Source organism: Vidua chalybeata, chromosome 13 (assembly GCF_026979565.1).
Source record: "Vidua chalybeata isolate OUT-0048 chromosome 13, bVidCha1 merged haplotype, whole genome shotgun sequence".
Lineage (NCBI taxonomy): Eukaryota > Metazoa > Chordata > Aves > Passeriformes > Viduidae > Vidua > Vidua chalybeata.
In genome coordinates this window covers 5371451-5389748 of record NC_071542.1, presented here as the reverse complement: position 1 = coordinate 5389748, position 18298 = coordinate 5371451, and the positions used below count along the sequence as shown (strand labels likewise).

Below are 18298 nucleotides of genomic sequence, written 5' to 3'. Positions count from 1 at the left end.
ACAGCTTCTTGAGAAATTCATAGAAAAAAATTGCAACCCAACAGTCAGAGAGAGATCTGAAATAAAACCCATAAGAGGTCTGCAAACAAAAAAGCAAATTCTAATGCTTATCACCTTGTACTGGAAATTAACTGTTAGAGGTAGTTGACTAATTTTTCTTAAGGTTTCAATTTCTGTTCAGCAGGGGATAGGAGGCAGTTTCTGTGGAACCATAAAAGAATGACATTTCAAAGCTGAAAGTTATTCATAGTCTGCTTACACCCTATCCACACACTGTGAGTAAGAATGCAAAGAGTGAAATACAGATTTTAAACCTTTTTGTTTGCTTGTTTCAATAAGCATAGAAAACTATAGACAAGAGTGGTCTGTGACAGCCTCTAATTAACTCCTTTCATGAGTACCACAGGACTGCTTGGGGACAACATATTTTACTTTAATCATCCATTTAAAAAAACAACTTGCAGAACTGAGGCAGAGCTCACAACCACCAAAACATGAAAAATAGGGTGTAGCAGCAGCTCTGAGCCCCATGACAATGACACAGCTCACACGCCGCTGGCACATGGCCTCCCACATTCTGCAGCCAAGCACAGCTCCCAAGCAGACAGGTTTGAGACCCACCTGTCCCCTGAAACCCCACAGAGGAGCTCTTACCTTGGGCGATGTCATCCTGCCTTTGCAGGCAGGGCCTCTCAGCCTTGGCCACCTGGGGAGGCTGCTCTGGCTCCTGCTGCTTGTAAAACCTGCCCTCGTTGAACACCTGGGGCAGGTTGGCCGTGTGCACCTGCCGCAGCTGCTCATAGTCATTCAAAGCTGCTGTCAGGTCCCAGTTCTTGCCTGCAAAACAGCAAAGGAATCCTCAGCTCACCTCTGTCTGGGGAGCAGCTACCCCCAGCACCCTCCTGGGACTCCCCAGCCTATGGTATCCCAACACAGCAACACTGTGGGAAGAAGTGTCAAAGCCAGCTACCACTGAGTAAAAGGTACCATCCACTGCTCTCCTCTCACCCATAAACTCAACATTTTGACATTGTATCACAGGAGTGATCAAGGCCAGGACTTCCCTTGCTCAGACTAGAATCAAATGGCTCCAAAAATCAGCAATTTAGGATGAGCTCTAAATCCCACTGAGAGGGAGCAGTAATTTGCAATTGTATGGTTGTATTAATAATAATTAATAATTAGGAGCAATGATGGGAAGACAAGAGTCATAGTGTCATAGCCCAAAAGAGTGAGAAACTTTCTTATCTTTCATTTGCAGAACAGCTAGAATGCAAACAAAAATACTTTAGGTCCCTTTATCTCCTACATGAAAGAGAACTCACTCTCTTAGAGATTTTAAAAGCTTTTTAGGAAGCAGGTAAAAAAGGACAGTGTTCTGTAACAAAACCTGCAGCGAGAGACTCACACAGTGTGGTTCTATGTCTGTGGGAACTGCTCATGGAACCTGTCAGCACAGAATGCTCTAAAGGACTTGCTTCCAACTTCCACTTCAGTATATTGCTCTGACCAGCAACCACAGAATGCAGGCCAATATCCAGAGAAGCAAAAGTCTGTTTAGTACAGGTAGTGAAACAGGACTTGTTATTCTCAAAAAAAAAAAACCATGAAAAAAATGTTGAGATGTCTGCCTGCTATTTTCAAAATAATCCTACTAAGTTAAGATACAGAGATGTTTACCATTCTCCAAGTACTTGTTTCTAATTGGAAAATTAAAAATATTAAGTAAAAAGAGAGACCCTCCAAGTTATATGAGACTTCCAGAGCATTCCACAAGCACTTTTCCTGGCAATTCAAAAGTAACCTGATTCTGACTAATACATGATTTATTACATCATAGAAGGTTGTCATTTTATGTACTTTGAGAAACTACGTTACATGAGTAGCAGTTAAAGATAACTTACTTGCTTACACCAAGAAGATAAGCTAAATATAATACAAAGCAGTTTTAAACAGATAGAAGAAAGCCTTTTACTGTTACAGTCATATCTGTGAAGAACAAAAACCTAACCAAAGAAGGAAAAAAACCAGCACAAACAGCTGGTACCTACAGGGTTGAGCTAAACTACCTCGGGTTTTGAAGTACTAACAAAATTCTGAAAGGAGAATTGGTATCATTGAGCAAGAATGTTATCTAGCTCCTGAGGAGACTAGAATATAAACCACCATGTGAGCCATACAGAATTGTTCTGTAATGCTGTAATTGCCTATTAGAAAGTCTACAGGACAAAATGTAAATTCAGTGAAAATCGTCAGAGATACTGGAACAAGAACTTCAGCTATTGCCAGCATTTGTTCCCTAAAAAGCCCGCGTAGAGTGAATGGCTGTAATCCAGTCAGGGCTCTGCTCTAACTTTACACACATCCCAATCAAGTTACACAACCCAAACAGAGCCATGAGCGCGTTCCCAAACCCAATCAGTGTTTGGAGTAAGAACTGCTTTTCTTTGCTTCTGGTTTTAAGAGGCACTTTACACACATTCTTAAATTCTTCTTCCCAACCATAAAAACAAAGTAAATTTTAAAAAAAGTGAAGGTGACAATAAATACAATTCTAGGAAATGTAGCTTTAAACATTATTATTCTAGTATTGGCAATGCTACAAACCCAGGCTATGTGACCTGCAGGAACATCCTGGATTCATTGAGTACAGATCCCTGAGTACCAGACCTGTAGCACTGGAACACAAACAGCATTTCTCAGGGCATTTTCTGCAGTTCCCCTGCTCAAGATTTTTTCATGTTTAAATTCTGAAGCTAACAAAAATCCCAGTGCACGTGCTGTAAGTGGCTGCTGTGTGACAGGGCTTTGATGTATGTAAGAGAAAGCAGAAAATCAGCAGACTCACAGAAATCCCGCTGGCCTCAGTTTTAAGCCAAATGCAATCATCTTGTATAAAAACTCTGTCATAAAAATTACATTGAGCCTTCAGAAAGCAGGCTCACAATGTGTTGCATTTAAAACTGGATTGCACAGTGGCTCTTGAGTTACACTCCATGGTATGTTGTAGCAAATGAACTTCTAAAACAGACTTGAAACCTTACAAAAATTAATATTTCTATACCTAACACATAAATATTTAATTTTCAAATCTTTTCATATCCCTGGAATTCTCCCCATCTCCTGAAAAGAAGCACCAATTCAGCACCAAAGCCCTAAACTTCAGAGAACCAACACAGGAAGTTATGATTGGACTCACTTTCCCTAAATTTGCTGGAGCCTCCAAGCATTGAAATGCAAGAAAAACATTCAACCAAATTAAAGAACATATTCAGCACCTTTCCATCTCCATTAAATAGTGTTTTTGAAAATTAGCCACCCTCAATGACCAGGATAAGTGTTTCCAGCTACCCTCTCCACTGGAAAGATGGAAGGTTTCCCCCTTTGCCCCTTTCCATTTGATTTACACTTTCACAAGTAAATACAAATGACAAATCTTTTGTTTTCCTCATTGCCTGTAAAAAAAGGAGGAGAATTCATCAGTTTGGGAGAATCAGCAAAGAAAAATCATAATTAAGGAAACTGGAGGCAGCAAAGACATTTAGAGAAAGGAGAGAGCAAAACCAAGGGTTTTATGAAAGACTCTGAGAGAAGAAATACAAATAGGTACAAAATTTAATGCAGTGCAAAATAAATTTTAAAAATGTAACAAATCTAATAAAAAATATTATGTAATTTGGACCACAGGAATAGACTGCAGAAACAAGAGGTAAGCTGGGAACCAATCAGGAAGATTATTAAATTCAGAAATGTCCAGAGTAGAGGATCTGAACAGGTAGGTGAGAAAGTTTCAGCTGCACATTACTGAGGAAATTAGTGAGGCTTGTGGTTGTGGAGATTAACAGAACTAACACTACCTATCTCTCCTCCTTTAAACATTGCATACTAAAAGCTTTTGAATTTCTAAAACTATACCTTATTACATTACAAACCAAGTTTTGAGAGACAAAACCCCCTGAGTTAGAAATGACAAAAATAAACTCATATAATATGGAAAACAAACATATCCTCCCACCCAAAGCCTACAGGGCAGGTCCCTCCTTCCAGTCTTGCCCCTTGTCCAACAAGTGCCATTGGCCCCTGGTTTGGGGCAGACTGCACAGACTCCCTCTGGTCCCTAGAGAAGGGAAAGAGGAAGTCTTCTCGTAAGTTCTGTTTGTGTGTGTGTCTCATGTTCTTCTCTGACATCTCCCAGACCCTGCTCCTCACACAACTCCCTTCTCTGTCACATCTCTCATTTTCTTTGCCATCTCCTGCACAGGCATCCAACAGAAAGGGCCAGTCTTTCCTACCTGCACAGAGGTTATGCATGAGGGACAAGTAACAGGCAATTAATTTATTTTTCATAATTTCATCAATTAATTTAAGTAAAGTAAAAGCTTGTGTTGCAATTTCACAGACAAAAACAACACAAGGCTATTTTTTAGATTGCCTGCTATTTTCATTTCACTGTTACTTATCTGATGCACCCCGTTCACTGACTGCTTCTTTGTTTATATGACATATTATTGTATTTAAAAAGGCATTTCAGAGGCATAACAACGTTATTTCAGTGCACACAATCGTATCAGATAAGCCACTGGCAGCTCTGGATCAGTAACAATTTGATTGCTCCAAACCAGCACCAACACAGTAGGTTTGCAGGAAAGGCTTCCAGCTTCAAATGGCCAGAGAACGTCAGGTAGCAAAAAAGCTGGAGGAGCACAAAGATGGTTAGAAAACACAGGAAGTGAAATCATTATCAGGGTGCTGAAACCAAAAGAACTCACTGACTGAACAGAAAGAACACTCTTAGTGAGCAATTGCTTCCTGAACAGCTACATGTGCTATGTGAGTCAGCAGGTGTGTAATTTAGCAACATTCAAAGGTCTCTGCTTTGAAACCAAGTCCTTCTTGTTTGGAGGAAAAACAACAAAACACACACACACACCAAAAAAAAAAAAAAAGAAAAAGAAAAAAAAAAAAAAGAAAAATAAATAAAGAGGGAAAAAAGAAAAAAAAAGAAAAAAGAAAAAAAGAAAAAAGAAGAAAAAAAGAAAAAAGAAAAAATTAAAAAAAAAGAAAAAAGAAAAGAGAAAAAAGGAAAAAGAAAAATAAAAAAGAGAAAAAAGAAAAAAGAAAAAATAGTGCAGCTGAGTAAGGAATCAGAGCTACACTGTGGCTGAAGGCTGGTTCTGATGTTTTAGTGTCAGAGATAGCAGACACCTACATAAAAGGGATATTAAAAAAAAACCACAGCTACACTGTGAAGTTTCTGCCCTAAAAAATGGCTCCTTGAATAACAACAGGAGGCATCATGAGCCTGAAGAACAACCAAAGATTTAGATAAAACAATATATGATCTAAGTAGCCATTTACCCTCAAACTAGAGCAGAGGGTTAATAAACAAAGTGCTAAAGAACAGCATAACTAGGATTAACCTTAGAAGCATTGATAAAATCATAGACTCTAAGAATGGTTTAGGTTGGAAGAGATCTCAAACATCATTTCATGCCAACCCTCTGCCATGGGCAGGGACACCTTCCACAGGACCAGGCTGTTCCAAGCCCTGTCCAACCTGGCCTTGGACACTTCCAGGGATGAGGCAGCCATAGCTTGTCTGGACAACCTGTGCCAGGGCCTCACCACCATCACAGGGAAGAGTTTCTTCCCAATATCTAATCTAACCCTGTCCTCTTTAGTTTGAAGCCATTCCCTTGTGTTATCACTTGTGCTCTTGTCAAAAGCCCCTCTCCAGCTCTCTTGGAGCCCTTTTAGGTATTGGAAGGTACCCCAAGGCCTTCCCAGGGCCTTCTATTCCCCAACAGCTCAAGCTGCTGTCATAGTAAAGGTGCTCCAGTCCTCTGAACATCGTCATGGCCTCTTCTGGACATGTCCTGAGAGGTCCACTGGGGGAGCAAAGCTGGATGCAGCACTCCAGGTGGGGGTGTCACAAGGGCATTCTCCAGCGCTGTAACTCCAGAGCAACATGATATTATTTAGTCTTTGTGGTTTTTTGCTTTGTACTATTTTGGCTAAAACATTATAACTTAGTATAATTTTAGTTAATAAATCTGTTGTCTTTCACTTCTTAAATCAGGTATAATGAAAACCAAGAGGATTTTATCATCAATTAGTAAGAAAAGCAAACGTGCAACTATCACACAGTTCCCTCCCCCCTTCCAAGCTTTCAAATATCCACCTACTCCAATATGTTAAAAGAACATTTGAAAGGCCACTGAAATTCCTGATTTAATGATAAATAAAATGCTGGAAAGGATGCAATTTGAGATGTGGAACTAGGAAAGATCTAAACAGTAAGAACCATAATGAAAGGCAACTTGCAGCAACAACACATATAGACAGAGAAATGTCTATACAGAACATATATAGGACTTCAGCAGAGGAAAGGTTCAAAGGGACAGGAAATGCTGCCTGGAGTGAAACAGGACCAATGGACCCAATGGGATACAGCCATTATGGGACAACATCAACTGAGTGGGCAACAAGTTCACTTTCAGTGAGAGAAGAATCATCTGAGGAGGGCACTGAGCATCAAGAAAGTATCTATGAAATGCACCTGTAAGTGCAACTTGAAGGCAACAGAGAAACACCCCAGGCTAATGCAAAGAAGTCTGCTCTTACAAACCAACTGCTAATAAAGCAATCCTCAAGTTCAGTTCAAATGCAGGCACTTCTTCCTGTTTGGCATGAAATAGAGGCAAAAGGTAAGAAGAACTTCAGATCAGCTCTTTTTCCTTCTGAAAAACTAATACACAAAATTAGGATAAAATTAGACCATGTGTTTTAAAACAAGATTTAATTTTGGTCCATGTTCTCAAAGGAAAATAATACAGCAAGGCCATTTTGTTAACACATGCCATTTTCTGCTAGAATGCAAAGTGTCACTCCAAACTGAACAGGCAGCTGGAAATGACAGTTTTGCTCACTGTTTAACGAGACATTGGTAGCAGCTCAGCTTCCTCTTCCCATTGCCAAGCCTTCCACAAGAGAACTAAAAAAAGGAACCATCTGAGGGAGAGAAGAATAAGAGACTATTTTTGGGGAGTTAGTTTTGTACACTCAATCACATGACAGCACTGTAAATGTCTCTCTCCCTCTCTATAAATTACATGCTTTTCTTTGAATTCTGCTTGTATACATTGTTCTTTGAGGAGATGCCTCTGTACTGCGGTTCTGTCTTGTTCCATGGGGTCAGTCACCTTTCCTGCTCACATTTCATTACTGGAAAGCTAATTTCCCAGTTCCTGAGTTCATGTCCAGCTATATATCCCTCAATTAAGTGCTGTTTGAAGCTGCAAATAGACAGCAGTTATTTTTATATAATGGTGAAATGCCACATCATTTATATAAATAAATGAAACCATTTATACAAAGGGCAACTTTTCAGTTAAATATATTATTTTTGAATCAGTTTGTATTATTATTTCACAAATCCTCCAGTGCCTGATGATTGCCTACACTGTTGGCATTTTAAAGAATGTCATCCTATGCCTTCCCCCTCTATTCGAGGGGACACTGCCTGCACACCTGCAGCTCCCTGAAAACTGAGCTGCTTTCTCCTGATTTATCAGTGACCTCCAAGTTCATCCACACCTACAGCCTTGACACTGTGAACCATATACAGTACAACTTCTTTTAACGATTAAACTATTTTCTATAATGATTTTCTTTCTGCCTTAGGCCACATTTTAAGTAGATTATACATAAACACACCAGCATTACTGTTACTCTATGTGTGAGAGAATCAAGGTGCCAGCCCAGACTATCCAGGAGGGAAAGAGATGTGCCCTCCTTATTCCTGGACCTTCCTTATTAACGGGGAAGTTGGAGCTCACACAGCTGAAGAGAAATCAATTCTCCACCATGCAGAGCTCTCAGTTTATGCTTAAGAACATTCCAAAAACTGAGTGAGCCAAAGGAGTTTTCCCAGTGACTAGAAGGTGCCTTGCACACACAGAGGTGACATCTGGAGAGTCTTGCAGCTGATTTCCTGTTTCCCTGTGACATGAGGCTGATCCATTCCTGAATTCACTCCTGCTCAAAGCAGGGATACACATGGCTGCCAGCATAGGCTGCTTTTCAAACTGCTTTGCTGAGATTGTTGTTTCTGTCACCTGGGTCACATTTATTCTCAAATTTCTCTGTCAATATTAACTACTCAACTGAGGGCTTTTTTTTAAGGCTGTTTTTATAGAAAGCAGCAAAGGCTGAGAATGAAAGGCTGAAAAGGCAGATCCAGTGAAGGTTCAAAAAATATATTTTCTACTCTTCATCACCTCACATACACAAGAATGCTTTCAGTTCTTGAGAGCACATAAATAAGGTAAAAACCTCAGGAACTGGCAAACAACATCTCAGAGATGGGAAACGAAACATGAAAGACTCAGTAAGTAATCATCCAAAAATGAAAGCAAAGCTAGAAAATTACATTTCTAAGGAACAAATGGTTTAGCATGTGTGTATAATCCACTAACACAGTATTGGTACAGCTAATGATACGTAATTGAAATGTATGAATATTAATTTATAATTAATTTGAAATAGCTGTAAGCAGCTTAATAAATATGGAAGTCCAATATTAGACTTTTATACCAGATACCAGCCATGAAAATGTTATATAACTATTTTTTTTTTAAATCTCTTTGGCTCTTCATTTCAAAAGTAGAATGGACACTTTCTGAAAGATTCATGTCAAGCACAACAAGCAGAATGTTTTCTGAGATAGAGACAAGCAGCTGTGCTCAATATAAAGCTCAGCAGAAGAAAACTGCAGGGATTTTACCAGCAGGACAGGCAGAGTATAGAAACATCAAGTGAGCCAACATTTAGGACAGCTTCTGGCAATGTAGAAAATCTATATGCAATATATAGATTTTATAGCTATTTGCACAACAGTCAGTGTGTGTTTAACTCACCCACTTGCTGCCGGATCGAACAACACATACTATGCACAACTGTGCTGTGGATGTAGCGGGACATAACCAAAGTAAAACAATTAATATGTTAAAATAATTGGATAAGGAAGCAGAAACTGGTATCCTTGATTACCTACAGGATAGTGAAATTAAAGAAATTTTCCCCAGGGACGAACAAGAGAAACAGCATTGGCTCTGAAAAAGAAATGTTACTCCATAGGAGCACACTGCGAAAATTCAGTCTGATCAAGTTATAAAAATAGAATTTTTGAGTGGGTTGGAAAGAGCAAAGGGCTACTGGGTCATAGAAGATCTGACCAAAACTTATGATTCCATGGAAATGAGGCTCTACACAAGCCTTTTTTTGGCTCCAAGTTCACTATGAACATCATTTTTAGGGCTATGAACAACCAAACCTTGAAAATTTTGGGAAATATTTGTACACACCTGTTTTTGAAGTTTGATTGTAACAAACATCATTCCAAGGCCAGGTACAAGACATTGGCATCACAGGGGTGTGGGGTGGGTTGCTCTTCTGAATATTGTTTATGTTATTGTTAAGAAGCTACTCCATGGGTTTCAGTGCTACTCACAGAGAACTGACACACTGTGATAGTCAAAATGCTGTGAGGGCAGCAGTCCCTGTCGTGTCTTTTTTAAACAAATGGAGAAACCACTCCATCAATTACTGCCTCCCAGCACAAGATATGCCCAGTGTTAGAAGCTGTTACACCAAATGTAGCCACAACTGCTGAAATGGTTGTCTGAGCACATCTTGTTCAGAGCTAGCAACAATCCCTTTTACTTTGAGAAATTCCTGTGTAGGAGGAAATGATTTGGGGCAGATGCATATGTCTATTAGCCTGTCAGAATAATTAGATTCTTTATTTCTTATTTCTTTGTTAGTATGTTCAATGTAAATCTATTCATCTACAGAAATGAGAGGTACAACACTGAGAAACTCTATTCTATATTTATTTGAAAGCTCTTTATAGAAAGGAAAAAAAGGCAAGTAACTCTCTTCTGAAAGACCTCTGATATGTAGGAACCCTTTGAAATTTTGGCAATGCTCTATCAGCACAATATCTGACAATCTGTCCTGACATAGCTGAGAAAAATCTTCTCATGTTCTTTTTCTAGAAGACCATCAGACTAAGACAGACTCTAGGCGAGAATGACACATTGATCAAATCAGTCAGACAAAACAGACAAAACTCTTAAATATAGCAAGCCTATGCTAATATTCCTTGCTAGGCATTCCAAGGTTTTATTTCATGTAACAGATGACTTGGGAAATGCTGCAGAATTGTGTGCATCTCTGTGTTAATAAACTATCATGCCTTATTACTGAAAAGCCCAGAGTAAAGGAAGAACTTACCACAAAATTAAAAACTTTCAGCATACATAAAGTGAAGCAGCTCTTGCAAAAAGGAGATATATAACATGAGGTACATTTTCACATCTGCTGTAGCTGTTCAGTTACTTTGATTTAACTGAATTTCTTAGAGCACATTAAGATTAAAAAAGCAATCCCCAAATCTCTCAGGCAGCAAGTTCAGTATGGAACATCAAAAGAAATTAACAAACCCAACTATTATGAAATGCTCTCAAATACCAATGGTGTCTTTCCACTTTTAAGCCTATAAACCTAAAACAACTACAACAAAATGAGTAAATAGACAGTTATTTTTTCTGATACAGCTTCTTAGTTGTTTTTCAGCCTAGCCACTTGGCTCCCATGCTGTGAAGTTCAGTTATGACTATTAACCACTGGGACCTAAAAATACCTCTGGTGTCTCTATCACTGTACAGTAAATCCCTTTTAGACTAAACTTCGACTAAATACTGTGACCTGAGAAACTTGTACAACTACTTTCAGGCAGCTGAATATGAAAATTCAGCTAAAGTCTCCTCCCTTCTCTCCTGGCCTCCTCCCTTCTCTCACGGGCACATAAACACTTGACTCTTAGTAACTTAAAACATAGCAATCTAATACTAGGAAGCTTTAATTTAAGAATTTTGTTAAGAACACCTGCTTTAGTATAATCTATGGTCAGCTCATTACAAGAGTTGACTTTGTAAAAATACCAAGAAATATCAGTTTCCTTAGACCAGAGCTGCTTGTTATGACTGGTTCTTGGTTTAAGCAAGCAGTGAACACAGGAAATGGTTGGGTCCAAAAAGTTTACCTTCTAGTAAGTCTCTTGCCAGACCTGGTTCTGCCCCTGTGGACCGAACAAAGTCTGACAGGACTGCATCCATATCAAGAGTCATGTGATCATTCAGAGGTGCTGCCAGATGTGCAGCAGCAGTTGGACTCACTGGCTGGCTAAAAGGTCTCCATCTGCCAAGGAGAAAAAGCAACATGGTTTAGAATATATTCCCAGGTGACATAAACCACATTTCTCCTCTATTCCCTAAACAAGACTATTAAAAAAGCTTGCAGCATATTAAAATAAACAGCATTTGTCATCCATCTCTGCCTCTGACCAGAGATGCTGGTCACTCACATGGGAAGGTTTTCTCTATCCTAATATTTCATGTTTTTATTGATTTTTCTTATGTGAGCTCATAAATAGCTTTGCAGCTTGACTCCAATTCAGCTAAACATAAGATTGGTTTATTAAAAGCACAATCACCAGATCATTGTCACTGCTCATAAACTGAGGTTTAGCATTAATACTAATACTAACACATAAAGCAGGGCTTAGGATTTGTTCGTTTATTTGCCTTGCCAGTACAGCTCCTGTAATTTATAGATTCTCTGCTGTGCTGGGTCTGGCTGGGATGGAGTTAATTTTCTTCTTTTCTTTTCTAGAACTGTGGCTAAACCAGTGTTCATAGTAGCTGATATTACAGTAATTTATGAGGTTTATTTGTTTTATTTCCTTTCACTGGTGACCAATTCTGTAGCTGCTGAACAATTTTTACTGCAGTCTGTGGGGGACAATCTTACTAGGATGCTCTCCTGGTGGCACAATCACCCAGGGACCTGTTAAGAAGCAGATCATGTTTTGCCCCAAGTGAAATGTGACAATGTCTGGCATGGGAATTTTTCCTGCCAAATCCATGGCCAACAAAAAAAATATCTGCTCTACTGCATTTTGCATCTTCTTTTCATTCCTGAAAACAGAAATCTCCTCCTTCTAGGCAATGCTCTTTACAAACATAAAATAGAAATTAAAGCAGTCACCACAAGAGGAGTTCATGCCAGGCAAGCTATTAAAACAGCTGGAATTTAAAGCACAGTCATCCTAAGCATATTTCCATACTTCAACCCTGCCTGCATTGCTGCTGAAATGCTGCAAAGCAAAGAAAACAGGAGGAAATTAAACAATAGACAAGGTAAGGAAAAGCATATGTTTTACTCTCATGCTTGTTATTCTTTGGCCAAAGTTTACCTTTGAGCATGAATTGGATTTTTCCTGTTGATTCCTCCTCACAGCCTCAGTTGCAACTTTACCTCATGCCAAAGGTAAGGTCTGGCATGGAGATTTTCTACTGGCAGCAGATGATGTTGGTTGGCTCTTGCTTGGACCACAGCTACAGGGAAATAAACTGTGAAGGAAATTGGAATTCAATTAATTTCACTGTCCCCCACATGAAACAGTCCTTTCCTACTTCATATGTAATTACCTTGTTACACTTAGCCTGAAAAATGGAATGCCTTTGCTTTCTTAGACACTACCTTTTTGTGCAAGTACATATCCCTGCTACAATGCAAAAACATTTACCTTCTGCCTCAGGACAGTGGGGTCCTTCTCAGCCTCATCCATGGGGACTGGCCACTAAACCCAACTTAGTCCAACAAACTAAACATTTGTGGGATATAAAATCACAGAATCATAGAATTGTTACAGTTGGAAGATACTTTTAAGATCACAGAATCAATAAGGCTTGAAAAGACCTCTGAGATGATCAAATCCAACCCATGACCTGCCACCACTTTATCAACTAGACCATGGCAGTAAGCACCATGTCCAGTCTTAAACAACTCCAGGGACTGTGACTCCACCACCTTCCCGAGCAGCCCATTCCAATTTTCGTCAAGAAATTCCTCCTGATGTCCAATCAGAACCTCCCCTGGAGCACCTTAAAGCCATGTGCTCTTATCCTGTCACTGTTGCCTGGGAGAAGAGTGACACCTATCTCACCACAGCCTTCTTTCAGGCCAGAGCAATAAGATGCCCCTCAGCCCCTTTTTCTCCAGGCTAAACAACTGGAGCTGCCTCACAGCTCCTCGTCAGACCTGCGCTCCTGGATACCAATTCCATGTTTTTCAGGACAAAGGTAGATTACCCTGTTGATAATTCTACCCACTTCACACTCTTTTGGCCTCTACACTGCACCACCTGCATGCTTCACATCTTTTATACTATTTATACAAGTCTATCATTATGTTTGGGCCACATGAGGATAGCAGGGGAGGTGATCTTTTCCTCTCTATTCAGTCCTTGCGAGACTCATTGGGAGTTTTATGTCCCTTTCTGGATCTACCACACAAGAATGACATGGACATACTGGAGTGAGTCCAGTGAAGGACCAGAAACTGCAGTGGATCACGTCTGTGCAAGAGAAACACCTCTAAAGGGTAATCCTAATGAAAGTGTAGTAACAGAAGGAAAGCTGAAAATATTGAGGAGACTAGTTAAAAAGGAAATGCAGATATTTTGGAAAGAGAACTACCTTAATGGATTATGGCCAAATTTGACATCTAAGCTCTATCTCAACTGAATCTGTTCCAAAGCAAATGTAGGACAAAAATGCTACTTTTATTTTTAACAAACACTCATACGTAGATGCACTGTACTCAACAGCACTAATCTGTACAAAAAGATCACCAGAAACTGAACACAACTAATTTTTTAGTGACTACATGAAATAATAGAATTAATCTTAGCCAGCAGGATGGAAACATATGGATCAAACTAAAGGAACCTGCCAGAGATGATACAAAGCATTGGTGCATTTCAGACCACCACCAGAAGTGACTCAGTAGTATAATGAGTGTTAATTTAAAATGCACCAGCTGGGCCCTCAAGTACAGTCACTGCGTGGGGGCTGGAGTGCTCATAAGTTTGGGGAGCTGAAGTGTATATCAGCTTGGAGAAGCCAATTCATGAGTTGTCTCAGAATCAGCATTACTTCAGTATTTTCAACAGTAAAAAAAGACATCCTTCTTAGTGCAAAGAATAACACCAATCTCTGCATTTATGATGTCAGCATCACCTCAGAATTACCACAGAGTCTACACTCTGGAAGCAAAGAGCAGAGTTGGCAGGATCCTCTCTGCATGCATTTGAACTAACACTGGTTTCTTCCCTATGGAAGTTGTTTGCTCAGTCCTCTAGAACTTAGATTTAAAAACTCAACAGAAGAAAGTCTTAAAAATATTATCTCTGCCAGAAAACTACTGTGAAAAGCCACCGAGATGGAAGTGTAAAAAGTAAGCAAAAGAGAAAATAAATTATAAATTCTAAAGGAGGCAGTGACTCAGAAGGCAGGTGGCTCTCAGACCCACTTCTCCCCAGATGGATTTGGTCTCTCCTCACCATCAGCACCACCTTTGCTCTCAATGGCTTGGCAAAACATTAATACACTTTAAATACACACACAGAGCAGATCTAACACAATCATTCACCTCACACCACTCCTCTTGTGGGTAACACTACAGACACACACAGACACCTGCAGTTTTCATTTCAAATGTGTCACACACGACACACAACCGTCACTTGGAACTGAATGGATATTCACACATCTTGGCCATCAAAACACAGGAAGACCTTGGTTTTCACTCACTTTCTGGCCAAACTTCTTCCCTAAAAAATTTCTTATTTATACAGCGCAAATACAAGAAGCAGTGAAATCGGATAATTTGTTTTATAAGAAAAATAATTTTTAAAGTATTTAAAGAGAAGATACTGATTAATTTGAAATGTTAAGATGGGCTAATAGGACTTGAAATCAATTTAGTACAATCTCAGTTATATGTGATCTTTTCTTCTCCTTCAAGTACTTTTCTCTCAAAGCTGAGCCATACTTGGAAGTGAACAGTCTTCACCTGAATCTAAATTTAACTTCTTCAAAAGCAAACAGCTTCACCCAGTTAAATGATATGAAGGGTTTTTTCTCTAAAGAATCTTAAAGAGATGCACAGGGATAACTAATGAAGCAAAAGCAACCATGTTAAAACAAATCCCATCCCACGCATCCAGAACAGACACAGCTGACGAAACCAAACTGAGGAACAAAGAGAAAACAGCACACAGTGGACAAAGCCTCAGGAAGACAGAATGACTAAGCTGCAACTAAGACTTTTCACTTTCCTAATTTTCAAAGAAAGGATGAAATAAGCACCATCAGTAAGAGGCAGAGTCTTGGTGCTCTGGGAAATCAATGGAGAGACACCCAGCAATTGCATTAAACCAGTTTCCCCAGGCTCTTTTTATGTCCCTGTAGTGTGACAGGGCTCAGGGCCTGTTGAACATTGCTGCTGGCTCTCAGCTGCTCTGGCAATGCACAGAGGTGCAGCCAACTCCCAGGTGCAATGTTCCTGCTGCTTGACTGGCTGGGAGGGCAGAAAGACCCTCTTTGTGCACAGTTTGAGGTTTTGAAAGTAATTCTTTCTGACAGGCTACAATTGATGGGAAACGCCATAATTCCACAATTGTAACAACCTTATGAAATTAAACCACTCTTTATTACGTTAGACTATTAAGCAGAAATCTATAATTAAACAATCAAATTCAGTAGAGAAGATTTGTTTAGGAGAACAGCAGCTTGAAGGGAAGTGGTAGTTAATGCAGGCTACTTAAGAAAGTGGAGATGGTATTTTTTCTGCTAACTGGATTAAAAGGCATTAGTAGAAGAAGCCAAATCGATGGTAATTACCTAAAGAAAAGGTTACTGTGAACTAGACCTGATGGCAAAGTGGGGCATTTATATGTTAAAATGTGGACTCTCAAAACACAGTAAAATTACAAGACAGCATTTGGTGAGGATTATCTACCTTCTCCAGTCTAAAATATCAGAGTTTTGGAAAAAAGGAGAAGACCAAAAAAGACGAAAAGTAAAAGCTCAAATCAGACATTATTATTAAGGTTTTATCTACACAATGGAACTCAGGAAAATGAACCCCGTTAATTTAATTGGAGTTGTCTATATCCATTAAATTCCTTTGCAAACACTTTCATTTGTGAATAAAATGGTGGCCTTAATTTGGTTTGACTCATCTTGCCTTCAAAGTGAGTTAAACTGAATTCACTGGAGACCACTTTAATTATGAATGGGATAGTGCACACAGGGACTTGATAGGACTTAAGCTGCCCTCTTTAAATTCCTGCATGTAGTTCATTTGCATCAATTTTCCCTGGTATCTTGTGTAGACAAGTCCTGAACATTAACACAGAAGTGGAAAAAACAGAGAAAGAAAGAAGCTATGCTCTGTGGTAACCATCAAAGAGAACAGATGTCCAAGAGAACTGATCAAGTACATCAAGCCCAGTTCTAGGATAAATACCATCAAGGTTCAGGGACCAACTAGGAAGCATTTTAAAAATGCAGGTACATTTCAATTTTCAGAAATGTTATTTCTGAAAATTTATTATTTGCTTACATATTTGAATTATTTCAAGATAGGACACAACTAAAGTATCTTTAGATGAGATTTTTATAACTGTATTTTCATGGACCTTCAGAGGGTTTTCGTAACACCATTTTTCTTACTTAAGAGTGATTACATTCTCAGGAGGAAAAAAATTTCACAGATAAACAAGAAGGCTATAGAAACAGGGGTCCTGAAGTACAAGAAACCAAGCAAGAGACATAGCCTTTTCAGGTAAGGATCTCCTACATCCCTGCATCAGTAATTTTTTCAAAACACCACCATTGTTATAGTATTTTTTTCCAACAAGAAAACATGATATAGATAACAAGATGAAACAAGATATGGAGAATGAATGTAAGCCAATTACAATGTTGCTCTTATTTTATTCACAAGGGCCCTCATAGTGTGGTAATTGTATTCTAACAGAAAGCAGCTGTGCAAAGGATAAATGTAATGCCACTGATAAAGCTGGAATTTCTCTGAAACAAATACCTTGATTTTAAAACCAATTCAAGTATTAATTATTCTTTTATCTATGAGAGTGATAAAGAAGTAGGCAGTATTATACTGCACTGGAAAAATGACAATTAGTCTTTCAGATGTTAATCCGAGGCCTCTTATTAAATGCAGTTTCATTAAGTAACATACATCTCCTTTAGTAGGATAAATCTCCAAAGAAGCAACATGAACAGACTAGATTGCTTCCTCATTTGGAATTTTTTCCCTTTTTTTTTTGTTTTCTTTGTTTATGAATTTGTTTATGAATTTTCCTTATGAATTTGTCCCCATACAGCAAGAAGACTTACTGAAATACTTAATATATTTCTCCAAATGCTATCCTTCTAATACAAAAGGTAGCCGGCCAAAACTCTAATCTGAACAGAGCCTTCTCTCTCAAAACATCTATCATGTACTCTGCCTGCATAAAATTAACTTCAGTGCATGAAAAGCAAGCATTCGGAGCAGCCATTTTTGGAGATCTATAACGTGGGAGTTTCATTACTTTTTTCCAAGCCAGCCTTGCATGAGGAGTGACCCACTTGGGCCTGTGGGCACCACGAGAAGCCTTCAGCAGCACAGCCAACACCACCAGCTGAACCCCTCGCAGTTCCTACTTTTTGAGCTCTTTATCCCCCCGTCTCTCCACTGCGACGTCTGAAATCAATCGTCATAGCAACAGGAGGCCGAGCCTTCATTTGCACTGCGTCCTGATCAGCCGCTGTCACCGGGGCCTGACCCCAGCGCGCAGAGCCCGCTCCTGAGGGGACACCCGGCTGGCACCGGAGCAGTGGGCTCGGCCCAAGCCCTGCCCACACCCGGCCCTGAGGGGACACGCGGGGGACACGGGAGCAGCGGGCTCGGCCCAAGGCCCTGCCCTCACGCGGCCCTGAGGGGACACGGGAGCAGCGGACTCGGCCCAGGCCCTGCCCACACCCGGCCCTGAGGGGACACGCGGGGGACACGGGAGCAGCGGGCTAGGCCCAGGTCCTGCCCACACCCGGCCCTGAGGGGACACGGGATCAGCGGGCAGGCGGCGGCTCAACCCAAACCCTGCCCTGAGGGGACACGCGGGTGACACCCAGGCGACACCGAAGCCGCGGGCTCAGCCCAAGCCCTGCCGCCGCTTGTGCTGCCTCTCAAGAACCACGAGCAGCTGCAGCAAAGCCGCCCTGCTCAGATTAGCGCTCCGGGGAAGGCTGCTGGTCCGGAGCTGTAAATAGACACACACCGCTGATTAAAACTACCAATATCAAGTGGTTCATTTGACTTA

General features: G+C 40.1%; 1 protein-coding gene across 4 annotated transcripts in view; it reads right to left on the bottom strand.

Moving 5' to 3' along the window:
- Window positions 1-18298, bottom strand: part of OTUD7A (OTU deubiquitinase 7A) — a 42431-nt gene that overhangs the window by 24044 nt on the left and 89 nt on the right. Inside the window, exons 1-4 of one of the 4 annotated variants that reach the window (XM_053954939.1) lie at window positions 17643-18262; window positions 12320-12476; window positions 11108-11262; window positions 655-837 (exon numbers count right to left, since the gene is read on the bottom strand). In XM_053954939.1, the coding sequence (XP_053810914.1) occupies window positions 655-837; window positions 11108-11192 (268 nt within the window). In that variant the 5' untranslated portion in view covers window positions 11193-11262; window positions 12320-12476; window positions 17643-18262. The other 3 variants (XM_053954935.1, XM_053954937.1, XM_053954936.1) reach the window with 3 other exon arrangements.